At 37.5% G+C, this 14,318-nt stretch overlaps 1 protein-coding gene across 1 annotated transcript in view; it reads right to left on the minus strand.

The window, feature by feature from the left end:
* Nucleotides 1–488: 488 nt before the first annotated feature.
* LOC103461922 (cryptochrome-1-like) overlaps nt 489–14,318 on the minus strand; it is a 40,492-nt gene continuing 26,662 nt past the window's right edge. The window contains exons 8-13 of the mRNA XM_017309448.1: nt 12,628–12,830; nt 11,393–11,497; nt 11,153–11,305; nt 9,911–9,991; nt 9,459–9,586; nt 489–3,569 (exon numbers count right to left, since the gene is read on the minus strand). Of these exons, the coding sequence (XP_017164937.1) occupies nt 3,561–3,569; nt 9,459–9,586; nt 9,911–9,991; nt 11,153–11,305; nt 11,393–11,497; nt 12,628–12,830 (679 nt within the window). The 3' untranslated portion in view covers nt 489–3,560. The remainder of the gene's footprint in view (nt 3,570–9,458; nt 9,587–9,910; nt 9,992–11,152; nt 11,306–11,392; nt 11,498–12,627; nt 12,831–14,318) is intronic.

The raw sequence follows: 14,318 nt of genomic DNA on the forward strand, positions 1-14,318 counted from the left end.
AATGATGGCGAATGCAGAACCTGAATGAGACCAGCTGCATCTTTCTAAAGTTTAACAACAATTTTCTGCCTTTATGTTTTAAATGAACAGTTTTGTACAATTCTGGACGATTCTCAGTTCCACAATGTGACAAGMAGCCATGTGTTCATATGTGGTTGAACTTCTTCTCTGGTAGTAGAAATCCTTCAGAGACGGCGTTTGGTTTATTCTAAGGAATGTCGGTTTCTGCTTTTCTGACAGAATTAAGCTCATTTAAACGCAGTCACTTATTTTATYTTAGCTCARCTTACTGCTTCAATCTTTTTGTTCATCGAGTTTTTAGTTTTATATCAAATCTTTAAAAAAAAGTAGCAATTTCTGTGAAGAGACTGCTCGTCTCTGATTGACTGATTTATAACTGTAAAGTCGAAATCCTCTGAAGTTGTTATTTTTAAACAAATTGAGATTTTGGAGGGAGAAACAAAAAGGTGAAAATGTTACTGACTCAATAAAATTCTTAATTTTTATTGCATATTTGGTCGTGTAAGTTTAAATAAAAATCTTTGAAACATTAAATCACCGACACTGTAACAACATTACCTAGAGGTGGAAAAACCACAGAGACAATGGGTTTGTGAATAATAATGTTAAATATGCAGATGGTCAAACAGAACAGACTGCATGTGTCTGATTAACTGGGACAGCAAAGATTAAAGCTGATTAATATTTACAGCCGAGTCCAAACACTTTCCTTCAAAACAAACAAAAAGCAAAAGGTGGAGAAGCTGYGACTCRTTTTTCTRCCATTAGTGGGCGTCCACACCACAAACAATAAGARTAGAAGAAAGAAAATCTGCAATGTGGTAAAATCAGAGTGCAGGGCGATAATATTCAACTGAACCACATGAACCACAGACAGGGTTTGATTTATTCTAAGGTTCCTCAGAACGGCGCTACGAAAACAGGACCAGTGACAATTCAACTGTTTATTTAAACAGCTAAAAAGTCTAAAATGCAATAAACTCTAATTTAACCCTAAAATAGTTTCACATCAAAAACAAAAGTGAGAGCAGGATGTTAACTGTAGGACAATGTCGACCGATCTGTGGAAAATGTAAGTACAGAAACGTCCTATCGAATTTGACTTTAATCTGCAGCTTCAAGCATTTTTTGACTTGTAGAAACTCGAGTCGCAGGTCGTCTGACCTCAGTTTTATGTCGGTTTGTTGATTTCAGATGACGCAAACATTTTCCCCATGTCACCAGTAAGATCACATGTAAGGAAACAGAGAATTCCCAAGGTGCCTGTGTGTTCCCAGCATCATGATTATCACATTTGCAGATGATATTATTTTTTTTTGTAAGAGTCCAGAAAGCAGGTGAAAAATAATAAATCAGCGAAAGCAAACAGAATTAATGTGTTTGAATGAATGGGAGCAGAGACACAGAAAATGGAAGAGTTTAAGAATTTAGTTAAAGAATTTCAGACATGAAGGATGGCAGAGATATGAAAAGTGACGTTTGACAGCCATTATGTATTTTGGTCTCCATTTACAGTGATTTCAGGTGATAAAAGTGTTTCACCACGTTACTTTTAAGTTAATGTAAATCACTGTAAATAAACAAAAAAATTAGATGAACCCAATTACGTTTCTGTATATTCTCAATATGATGATTATGTTTGCAGATGATGTTGTAATTTTTTGGGGGGAGTCCAGAAAACAGGAGGAAGAAGAATGAAAGTCAGGGAGATGAAGCAGGCAATGGATGTGTTGAGAATATGCAGGAATATGYAGAATATTCCTGCATATTCTCTGCAGGAATATTCAGATATCTCTGCATATTCCTGCAGAAATATCTGCAGGAATATACAGTGAAGGTTTGCAGAAGGTTCTGATGTATTTTGTTGACTGTTGGGTGAGATTTCAGATAAAATAGTTTTCCACACCACTGGTAACCTCACATAAATCAGTGAAAGCAAACTAAAAACAGACGAGGACGTGCATTTTTATATATTAATAGTATGACATTGTGGCGTTTGCCGATGATATTGTGATTTTTTTGGGAGAGTTCAGAAAACAGGAGGAAGGAGAATGAAATCCAGTGGCACCAGGGCAAAATTAATCTGCCCGAATGGGAGGAAGACGAGAGGAGAGGGACAAAAAAAGGATGAGTTTTAACAGGCTGCTGGAGGATTCAAAGCTGGTGAACGGTGAGTGCAGGTGGGGGAAGTGGAGGGAAAGAGTTTCAGAGGTGATGCAAGAGACAGCTGCAGGAGAAAAAGAARGTTTACAGCTGCTATGAGGAGAGATTTGGAGAAAGTGGCAACATGAAGACAGATGTGAGGATAATATGGTGAAAAGGAGAACTGATTAGAGGTATAATTAAAATGGCTGCCAGGTTTTTAATTTGAATAGCTTTTTAAARTGCTTTGAAATAATCCATTATCAGTGTATCAGTGTATCCATTATAGTTATTGTTTGTGATGTGGGTGGACTCACCATGACGTCTATGAGAATAAATAAAAAAATRAAAGTAAAGGAACGACAGTTTTTCTTTTTTTACAGCATAAACAACCAAGTTAAAAGCAATCTTCAAAGTCATCTGTAGTAACGCACTGTAAAAACAATCCAAGATGGAGAATGGAGCTGGTCTGAGGTGCTTTGTTACACATTRTGTAATTAGATTCCTGTGCTTTGTGTCGTAAAACCTCCAAACAAAATAAACCTTCAGTCACTAGCTGCCAACAAACAACCTCCTACACCCCAGCAGGCAGCGGCAGACTTAACAAAACAAAACAAAAACACGACCAGTTGGACCTCAAATGAATGGAAACTGTATTTACACACAAACTAGCAACAGGTGAACTGAGAAAGTACTTGGATTATTTCTATAAAGTCCCTGAAAGTACCTGGCTGGTTGTCACTGTCAAAACGACACTTTGAGTTACTTTTATTGATTCAAGGAAAGAAAAACCTCAGAATAATGAAATCTGTCCACATTTTCATTAAATAAAATACACAATTTTTTGCTCCGGTGCATAAAACAAATATAAAAACTGCATTATTTTGCTGTGAAGATGTAAAACTGATGGGTCGGATTTAGTGTCTTAGGTAGTTTTACTGTAAGAGGGGAAAAAATAAAATCTATTACCACAATTATAGCTGCAATTCAGTATCAGTACAGTTTATATTGGCTGGTGGCAGCAGTTTTAAGACAATCAAGTGATTTTTTTTACTTTTCTTGTTAATTAAACTTATTTTTTTTGCAAACATTTTAACCAAGACRTAGGTTTGAGGCGTTTTGCACATTCTTTTCATGCTGTCCCACCTGAAAGAACCAATTAACTTTAAAAAAACAAACAAATTTTGTCGTTGGATTAAACAAATCATCCCATTTTCACCTTTGTGTTTATACCTCTGGGAGYTTTGAAAAACAAAACAAAGACACACAGTTTTGGTGCGTTGAGATCGACGGGCAGGTCGTCGTGTCCGGATGGAGCTCAGGAGGCGACGGTTCCCCAAACATCCGACCGGACGGCGATGCTGACGTGTTTTCAAGCCGCCTCGTCTCCACCAGGCCTAAGATGTCTGCAGGAGAGACCAGAGACGACATGGAGATATTAAACACTGCTTTAAAAAAAGAACAATTATTTAGTTCTTGGGTTATATTCAAGAAGGAACACTGTAAATGACCCTGTTTAATAAATAAAAACTCACACGAACAGGAGTTCCAGTTCAGCCTTTTAATAAAGCTTTGATTAATTGAAGTTTGCTGACATTTACTTGTTTGACACGGCTTTTCAGAAATGGTAACGTCTGGACTTTTGGTCCAGTTTGKCTTCAGATGTMCCAAACAATCACTCAAATATTTTGTTACTGAGGCAACCATGTCTCTCATTCAGAGAAAGACGCTGATTCACTACTTCCACACCAAATTAATAATCAGCTTAACASCCCATCAGTTTTTCAACAATTAACTTGTAACCTGCTCCAAATGGGGTGGTGCCCAGTTGGTAACTGATTACCATGGAGAAGAAAGAACCCGGGACAAATTGGACTGCAGTAAAGCAGAAGACATSCGGTTTACGGGGAAAGTTGTGGAGGCGTTTCTGTGGATAAGGCCACTGTAGTCTAAGCTAGGAAGGTKGTGYGTTGAGCGAAAGGTGATTTGTAAAGACAGAGATGTAAATGCCTTTGGATTTAAAAGAAAGTGAAGCTTAGAGAAGGCAGCAGTTCAAGTTGGACTAGATGCGAACAAAATGGTGTCATCAGGATAAATACGGATAAGAACTGCTAGCATAGCATAGCAATAGGATTGGATCTAATAAGACCGGAAAACGTTGTACATGTCCAAAGACGCATGTTTTTAAAGTCCTTCCACTGGCTCTCTGGGAGTAGACTATATACTTCTGTAAGTTTATAAACCACTGCTTGGCACCAAAACACATTAAAAATCTGCTGCTGCTGCTGGATCAGCCTTTCAGACCTGCCAGGTTCTGGTTCTGGTCTGCTCTACATCCAGAACCAGAGCCACGCAAGGAGAAGCAGCATTCAGCTTCTATGCACCACAAATCTAGGACAAACTTCCAGAAAACAGAAAAACTCCAGAGGAGGTATAAATGTTCATGTAGGCGAGTGTCGACCTCAAAGCCTAAACGTCTGTGGTGGTAAATTATTGTTCCATATGGATGCTGTGGTGTATTTTCATTATTGGTTTTTTCTTTATGTTATGTATTTATCTGTAATTGTCCAGCTGACTGGAAAGCAAATTGCCCATTTGGGGGACAAAGTTATCAAAGCTAAAACCCCACGAGTTTAGAGTTGCTTTTGATTAATCATTACTGAAACGCTGATCAATAGATTTTGCGTTTGACAAAATGTAATGTTTATTGCTCGTTTAATAATTGGTTAAATGTTCTACACAAATAAACTGGATGTCAGGCGTTTCTCCTAAAAGATCATTGGTAAATCTGCTGATTAGGATGTTAATCGACCACAAATCCAACCTATTTCTCTTTATTGATGACATATTTTAAATCATTTAACACTGAAAGTGCTGCAATACAAGCAAGGATACAAATAAGACAAAACAAACTAAAAAGTCAGCAAAATATAGGTGCTTGTTTTACATTAATATTGATGAAAAAGTTCTAATTTTATTGGCAGATTATTTTACCAATAATATGAGTAAAATGTTTTGTTGTAAGTGAAATAATAATAATACTTTTTCATCACTTTTAAGACGTTATTGGCTTAAAACAAGCTCATATTTCTTGTTGAAAAGTTACTTTTATCTTATTTCTAAGTGCACTAAGACGTTGAACTGGGAACTAGACCAAAATTAACTGGTAATGTTTTGTGTTTTTGGAGTGTAAATCTGAATAGTTTGGGTCCAAATGTATCCCATATCTGTTTGATCTGACTCTAGAAACCTGTGAATTCCTGCAGGGCAGTAAATATATCACTATAGATACAGACTCAGCTACTCCAGGCTCTGTTTCTCCAGTCCAGTCTGGTTAATAAGCAGCTAACCTGCTATCTGGAGACCAACAACACTCTTCCTCTTTTGCAGTCTGACTGCAGAGTCTGCCTTTGCACTAGGAACTAGAACAACAATAGTTGGTGATGTGCTTTTGCAGTTCGATTAACAGTAATCCTTTAATTTAATGTTTCTGACTGGACGTAATGTTAATGCTCTAAATGCGATTTAAATCTGATAGAGAATCTGTGGGTGCTTAAAGATTAGGGTGATGGCAAGGAGGCATTCCTTTTTCACACATTTGGTGTTCAACTCAAGAGATGAACAAAAAAAATAAACTTTTTATAGCTAAAAAAAGGTTTTAGCACCGATTATGGAGAAGACTGTAGGTATTTTTGTTTTAGCTGAAATGTAAATACAAACTGATTTGTCCTCCAAACCGGACATTACATAATCTTCATGGTTTTACCATCAAAGGACACTTCTCACCCCGGATATTCTCTGTTTACACTGATGCCTTCAGGCAGACGATACAGAGCAATCAGAACAAGAACCAACCGATTCAGAGACAGTTTTTATCCTACAGCAATAACAAAACTAAATGCAATCAAATAACCATTAATCATTATGAATGATGTGTGTGAGAATGTGGTGATTCTTATTTATTAGTTTTATTTTATCACCTACTTGTTATGTATTTCTTACAGTATATGTAAAGTGTGACACAAGTTTTCTTTTTTTTTAGCATATGCACTGACTTACGGCAATTTTTAAATTTCGTTGTTCTTGTGACAATGACAATAAAGATTTATCTTATCTTATCTTATCTTTCATTTTCGAAATGACTTTTTTCCTGCACTCCCACTTCCACGGCTTTCGCCCATTATGTGAATCATTGTTTTCCATACTGGAGCTCCTGCATACAAACATCTGCTTTGTATTTTTTATTGTGAGCAGCTTCATGACAGGTCTGACATTTGCATAGATGACGACTCTGCGCTGCGAACACACTGCAAATAATGGAATATATTTGCTTTGAAGTGGGAGAGGAAAGTTCACATCATACAAACAGTCACTATTTGTTGTGCCTTTGGCTCACTGATGGTTATGCAAAGGATAAAAAAAACAAAACAAAAAAAAACATTCACAGTCGCAGGGCCTTTTCCAAAGGTTATGTTTAACTCTGACATATACAGCAAGTTGATAACATTTATAATTTATTAAATATATTCAGATATTTAGTTTCCCACGAAACATAAACAGATCTGAGATAAAGTGTCGTCAATTTCTTATTTTTGTTGGATAAAAATGTTCAGAAATCAGTAAATGTGTTTAGCACTAAATCATAATTCAGACAATATTTATGGAAAATCTACTGAAATTGTTATTAAAAAAGGCTGTAAATGATCATGTGTCGGTTTAAAAAAAGAAAACATAACATAGGTTTCATTGTGTTTTCCTAAAATGTGCTGCAAAATATTTAGAAATTTTGATTTTTTAAAAGTAAAATTATGATCAAACTCTTTGAATTCAGTTTTACCATAGAAATAGTTAAAAGTTGGTTCATAGAAATTGCTGTTTTCCTGCAAATAAAGCTATTTTTCACTGTCTTGAATTACAATTCAAAAGCAAAATAAAGTTGTAACTCTGTTATAAACCAGATTTGTGTTTTGTTTCTAATATATACATAGACAGGACAACTACAACATATATTCTATGTAATCACTAAGCTAAATGAAATTTCCACATGGGCTGCATGTGCCTCAGCAAATGAGCCAAAAATGTAAATAAAACTTTAAGAAGAGTTAATTTTTATGAGTCAGGAAATGTCTCCAGGCAAAGAGTTTTCCCTCCAGAACCTGATCAAATATGTCCAGTCAGAACTAAAACATGCTTTACATAATGCTAAAAACGTTAAAATAATGCAAACAAACAAGGCTGGGTGAGGACAAAAGTTCATCTGTCTGCTCCACACAGAGCGGCAGGACAAAACCTTTAACTGCATCAAAGAGCGACATTTGGCATCATTATATCCCCATATGAATTTAGTTTACAGCTTTTGCACAATTACTCAGTTTTTGACAAATTGAAAAGTTGATCCTGTATTTCCTATTGAAATCCAGGCTCTCAACAAGGACTGAAATGATTAATCAATTAATCATGATCAATTGATTATTAAAAATAATCATCGTCAATGACTCAAAATGCCATTTGCTGAAAGAACAACACACTCAAAGCACTAATTAATATATAAATACACAGAAAACTCCTCAAGTTTAAGTTTTACCTTCACTTGGTTCAACCTCTGCAAAATAATCTCCTATAAAGTTTCTTTTCCGATTCAATCATTTATATAATGTTCTTATATTATATAAATATAAATATTAGCCGTACACTATTCATGTTAAAGGCCTGAGTTTTTCACATGCTGATGTTATAATTTATTTTTTAGCTGCACATGCTTTATTTGCTACAAATGATTAAATGTTCACTAAAAGTTGTTGATGCATTCAAGGGATTAAAATGTTTTCTTACTTAAATTTAGTTATTAGTGCGTTTGCATCTTTTATCACTAACATTGTATAAAAAGGTGCAAGAGGCAAAATGAGAATCCTGGAGAATGTGGCAAATTTTTAAATGTGACTAATCGATTACTCGTCAGAATGATCAATTACTAAAAATAATTTAGCAGCAGCCAAACTTGCAACCTTTGCGAGGAAAATCTGATGACATAAAAAGGAGACCTGAACCTGTTTTAAAAGAAGTCTAAATTACAAAACCAGCCACAAGCACGTAAATTATGAATGACTGCTTGGGTATCTGAGAAAACTAATCATCTTTCAATCAGAAAAAGTTTTTCCTGGTTGAAAATGGTTTCTGTTTACGTCACACCAGCCCATTTATTTTCAGTTTTCTCCTGAAGTGCCTTGAGGTGACGTTTATGTGAATTATTTTGTGTCAATAACACGGTACAGGAAAGAATTAACTGCAGGTTCCTTCATAAAAACGAAAGTCAAAGTCTGAATCAATTCCAGTTCATTCCTTGTTAAAAGTGAGTCACAGGCAGTGGAGGCGTCTGATGCAACGCAAACCTTTAAATGGTAGAAACGTCCTGATAAAGAAAAATACACGATTAAATCGTCGTGTCAAGAATCACTAAAATGAGAATCTGCTTATTTCAGGGGTGTCCAAAAACCCCAAATAACCTAAAAGTAGCCAAATAATGTTTTTCAGAATGGATATTTATTGTAGTTCCAAAACTTTTTTTTAGGGATTTTTATGATTGTGTGTTATGGCATTGTAGACAAAAAAAAAGTAAAACTCCACTGAAGAACTAACTAAATAAATAAATAAATAAATAAATAAATAAATGTTCTAGAAAAACATTTTAAAATTTTTGATTTTTTGGAATTTTTCTGAGTTTCAACATTTTTTCAACATTTGAAACTCAGAAATTCACAAATTTTTGTAGAAAATTTCTGGGATTGATCTCAGTTTCATTGGTGTAAATTTGCTACTTTTTTTTTCTTCCTAATCTACAATGGCCTTAACACGTCATCGTAGGTTTTGCACGTTTGCTGTATTAAAAGAAAAACATCTAGTTTTCAGTTTCTTTTGAGGTCGATTGAACACATTTATTTTATAAAATTTTTTCCCCCTTGCTACATTTAGCCAAGTTCAATAAATTAAATAAAAGCTGATTTGGGTGCAAAAGTGTCTGACTAAACATGAGGATTTCACCTTTTGCTAAAGCTCAGTTATATAAAGATAAACACTTTACATTTTATTTTGTAAGAAAATTACAAATTAAAAGTCTCCATCTGCATCAGTGGGTCAAATTTGGATCATTTTTGAATTGCACCCCTGACTTACTTTTATTAAATGACTTTAAGACATTTTAAGGCCTTAATTTTAGATGCATTAATTGCAGCCTGCAGATGTTTCTCGTATTTTGAAGGAAAAGAAGTGCCGAGTTCTTCAGCACTTTGAGGGCTGACCTCTGCACTCTGTCTCTGCATTTTGTTGACAGAGCAGGACGCCGGCTCCTCTTCCCCGGACCCTTCCCGTTCTGACTCGCGCTCTCGTTTTCCGGTGATGCCGCTGCCCTTGGTGTGCAGCAGGAGGCCTGAAAGTCGCCGAGGGCAAGCAGAGAAACGGACATGAGAGGAATGAACTGGAGTAAACAGAGACAGGAGTTTCAGCAGCTCCAGGTTTCAAATAGTTTCAACAGCTGATCAGTGAGTCATTAGGTTCTACGGAGGCCTTTTACTGACCCACTCATTCAAATTTGGCGTGTTGAAGCATGAACACACAGAAAACACGCAGGAACAAGCTGCTACTGTAAATGCATCGCCCCCTTGTGGCAGAGATGAGTACTTGCATTGGAATAATAATGAGTTTTTCTTCTTATTTTTGATTATTACATGAAGAAAATGGCATCTGCTCTCACCTGGGTGTTGAGGCACAGCAAACTCATGATAGAGTCGGCTGCTGGTGATGTTCTGGCTGGCGTCTGGCACTGAGTGGTATCCTGCTGGAGACACAACACAGTTTGTGCTTAATTCACAACATGAAGTTGATTCATTTTGATGTATAAATTCAGAAATAATCTAGATTAGGACATAAAAGGTGAAAACAATCATCAAAATCCAGGCTTGTGTAATGAAAAGACACTTTTCCCCCATAAATGTGGCTTCTGCACAAATTAACAGAAAAACCCAACAAATCTGTCAGGAGGCAAAATATCTATTATTTATCGATATAAATAACAGATATTCTTGAAAAGGTTTGCACCTGAAACTTTTAAACACTTTATGATTCAATCCTTTCTTCCTAGCTAGAAGTAGAGCTGCACCGATCCGATATCAATATCTGAATCGGTCCCGATACTGAAATAAATTCTAGATGGCGATAATCCCTAAGGGCAGATCTATTCAGTCTAATTCTATGTGTTGTTATTATTTATTATTAATTTGGCCAGGCATTTCTTGAAAAAGAGTTTTGACCTCAGTGAGACACGTTTGGTTAAATAAAAGCTGCACAGAAACAATTTCACTTTCTGAACCGTTTTAAGGAAAGTTTGTACTTTACGTGTTTGACCATCTTTATCATTTATTTTTCACGGGCTGTTTTACTCCTAAATGCACTGACTGAACATGTCAGTGCATTTAGTTGTTTCTACATGTTTGACCTTGTGAAGCTGTTTAAATGTGCTGCAGTTTTCAAATGTATAATTTACTGTCTGTGTTTAAAAAGAGAAACTTTTTAACTCACTTCAGCTGTTTTTCCAGTTTCGGCCGATACCAAAAGTGGATCGGTGCGTTTCTACCTCCCAGATCTTGATTTATAGAATATCTGATCCAGTTTACTTCAGTTATTTAGATCTGTAGGTTTCTCTGATTTTTCCTCTGGTGAAATCTCGTTTTGATGATTTGGACTCACACTCCCCTCCTTATCATAATGCTGCCACCTCCATGCCTCACAGCGGGTTTTGTGTTGCATTGTTTTGTATCAGACAAACCTTCTGCCAAAATGTTTGCTTTTATCAGAATTCAGCACATTTTTTCTGCTGTATTTTGGGAAATTTTCAGCAAGCTGCCACATTTTCTGCCACCTTTAGTCCTTCATTCAGACAAATAAAGGATAAACTGTGATATTTACGAAGAAACATTAATGTCAGAAGTGTTCTTACCATGTTGCTGCTGATGTTGGTTCTGTGGCAGTGTGTGAAGTCGCTGCTGTTGCTGTTGTCCAACGCTGCTGGGCCCCGTCTGTTCTTCGTTGCCAAAGTTAAATAAAATGCTGCCGTTCCCGGTGGTCACCGAGCTTCCCGACACTCCAGGCACTAAAATAAGAGGAAAATGTCGTCAGATGGACCCTAATCAGAGATAAAAACTCTGCACAAGTTATGTTTTGTTCCTTGATCTCTTACAATGTGAATTGTTGTTGTTGGTCCCTGACTGCTGCTCTCCAGGAGAGTAGGCCATCATTCCTCCGTTTCCGTTCCCGTTTGTGGACGGGACAGAAGCTAATAGACCTGGACAACATAAACACACATTCCTGATTATCTGGAATATTTAGGAAATATTTCAAAAAGTTTAGTTTTTTTGGAGAATATCTGTGTGTGTTGAATTATTGGGCAACTATTAAAGCGTGAAAATTATAACACAATTACATAAAACACAAAAATATTCCCATGTTTTTCATTTTTATATTAAACTGAGATGAACTAACATATCAAAATTTACAAACAAGCATTTCTGGTAATATCCGATCCACACATTTCTCCATATACCAGAACATCGTGTTATTTGTTGTGGGTGATACTTTTTGTACCATGGTTAGCGTTAGCGCCCGCTAATTATTTTTATGTGTTTAATATTAGATTCTTGTTGCATCTTAAAAAATCTAAAAATGATCAGTAAATATGATTTGTATGGATTTAATTAAGTCGATTAGACACTACAAGGATTCCTCTGTGGTAAACATTGGCACTTTTAATGCAAAAATAAATGTTCCTATACAACCACGACGGCGGCCATCTTTAATTTTTCAGGGGTTCTCCCCCCCAGAATTTGTACCAAATTAAGTTCTTGTATGTAAAGGATATTGTACAGTTTGTTGTGTGAGATACTTTAAGATGGCTGTACATAATGGTTAGCGTTATCTTCCGCTAACTTTTTTAGCAGAGCTAAGAGTCCTGTAGCTTTTTGGCTAGCTGTGCTCATCACAGCTAGCCAAAAAGCTACTGCCAGCCAATTTTAGAGCAAGCATATATTCTCCATTACAAACATGGCGGCCATTTTGAAAAATGTCTACCAGAAAAAGAAAACAAGATCAAGAAAAACAAAAGATTTCTGTGGTTCAAAATATGTAGGATTTGACATTCATAAATGGTGATTTTAGTTCTAAAATTGATTTTACATGACAACCGTTTGAAAATGATCAGTAGGTTGAATTAAGTGATACGTTACTAAAAGTGTTAGTTAATTTGCAATAAATGTGGCCGCCATCTTGAATTTTTCAGGGCTTTTTCCCCCTAAAAACATCCGTACAAATCTGGGTTCTTGTATCTGCATGTGAAAGATATTGTGCTATTTGTTGTGTGTGATGCTTTTTTGATTTAGTTTTTACGATGACAGCAACGCCTTGACTTCATTTCCTCACCCAGGCCTCTGTATCGGCTCAGCTGCTGGTAGATCTGCTTCATCCTCTCGATGTTGAGCCGGCTGGCCTCCGCGTGGTGCACCATGGGTTTCGGGTAATGGACTCCGATGATGCACTTGGCTGCCGCCTGAACGGACTCGGGGGCGTTCCAGGGGTCGTAGATGAACTTTGCGGGGAAACCTCGGAGGACAGGTAAGTATCGCCTGGAAGCACAAGACGACATTAGATGCTCTTGCTTTTGCCAAATGGGAAGAATCTTACTTAATAGTTAACAAACATGTGTTTTAATTTACGTTTTATAGCTGTGAAAATGTATGAATACAGTTTTCTACTCATCAGAAAATTTGTGTTTTATGTTGCCGCCCATCATTGTGTTCTAATTAATGGGAGCAGGCTGGCCACCATGCTTACAGGCTCTATGGAAAATAGCTGCTACAAAATGTGAGGTACAACCACAACACTGCGCAGTAATGCTACGGTACGAGAGCTCAAGCAGGAAATCTTTTTCCTTCCATTGTGAAACTCATTTTTGAGCATTTCTGGCACTGCAGTGAGATACGATGACAGTGCAGAGAGAGAACTAAAGCTCCAAACCTGATGGAAAACGAGGGGCTGTGGTCCTGAGCACGTTTACTGTAAGTTACCGTGACAACAGCCACACCACTGACAATAGGAAAAGTATAATCCTCCAAGAGATGAAACCAAAAAAAAAAAAAAAAATCAACTTCTCACAATAGCGTTGAGCCACTGAGCTGCCAGGAGTCGCTCAGTGTGACAAAGAGAGGCCACCTACCTACTGGACTCGGTCCAACCTTACCTATTCCCAGGAGGGGAGACTGACAGGACAGAAGGAGGGGGGGCGAGTGCGCAGAGAGGGGTGGGGGCTGGTGTGGTCCGGCCCAGTGGGCCGACACGCACGCACGTGACGGACGACGCTCCGCTCGCTACGGAGATCGCACCATCACTCGAGAGAGAGAGAGAAAGACCACTGCCGATTGAGTAGAAGATGCTAGGAGACGTCTACAGTAACACGCGGTTAGAAAGCAGAGAGCATTGACCCCCCCCCCTGGCCGCTGCCCACCCCGACCGGAGCAGGTGTATGCTGGGAAAATTCTGCCATCAAAAAAAAGAAAAAAAAGAAAACTGTTTTCTCGCTGAARATAAAAGTTTGCTTGATTCCTTTGGGGTTTAAACTCAGATYTATCCATCTGCCATGTCTACACGTTTCTGAGGAATGTGCTTTAGAGGTGCACTGATTGCAGTTTCCTGGCCGATCACCGATTACCAATCTCTTAAAAAGCCTCATACCAAATTTTTTTTGTCTGAAGTGGCGATAAATCGCTGAGTTGGTACCAGTGGGCGACTGCTGTTAACTGGAAACGTGCGGATGTCACCTGGTGGGCGGGGCTAACAGAAAACCTCTCTAACAGGAGAGAAGAAGAAGACAGCAGCTGATTTTCACACCTTTGCTGATCGGCTTCACATGCAAGTACGTATCGGCCCATCACCGATCTCCCAAAATTCAGGAAGTCGGCTCCGATGAATCGGCTGGCCGATAAAATCGGTGCAACCCTAATATTCTTTTTTAATAAAGCATCTAAAACTCTGCCTGTCGTTAGAGGAAATATGCTCCAAACTTGATGACAGAAGTTTCCCATTATACCTCGCAGCTCCAGGCCCCCGCCCACCCG

The sequence above is a fragment of the Poecilia reticulata genome, linkage group LG2 (assembly GCF_000633615.1).
Source record: "Poecilia reticulata strain Guanapo linkage group LG2, Guppy_female_1.0+MT, whole genome shotgun sequence".
Lineage (NCBI taxonomy): Eukaryota > Metazoa > Chordata > Actinopteri > Cyprinodontiformes > Poeciliidae > Poecilia > Poecilia reticulata.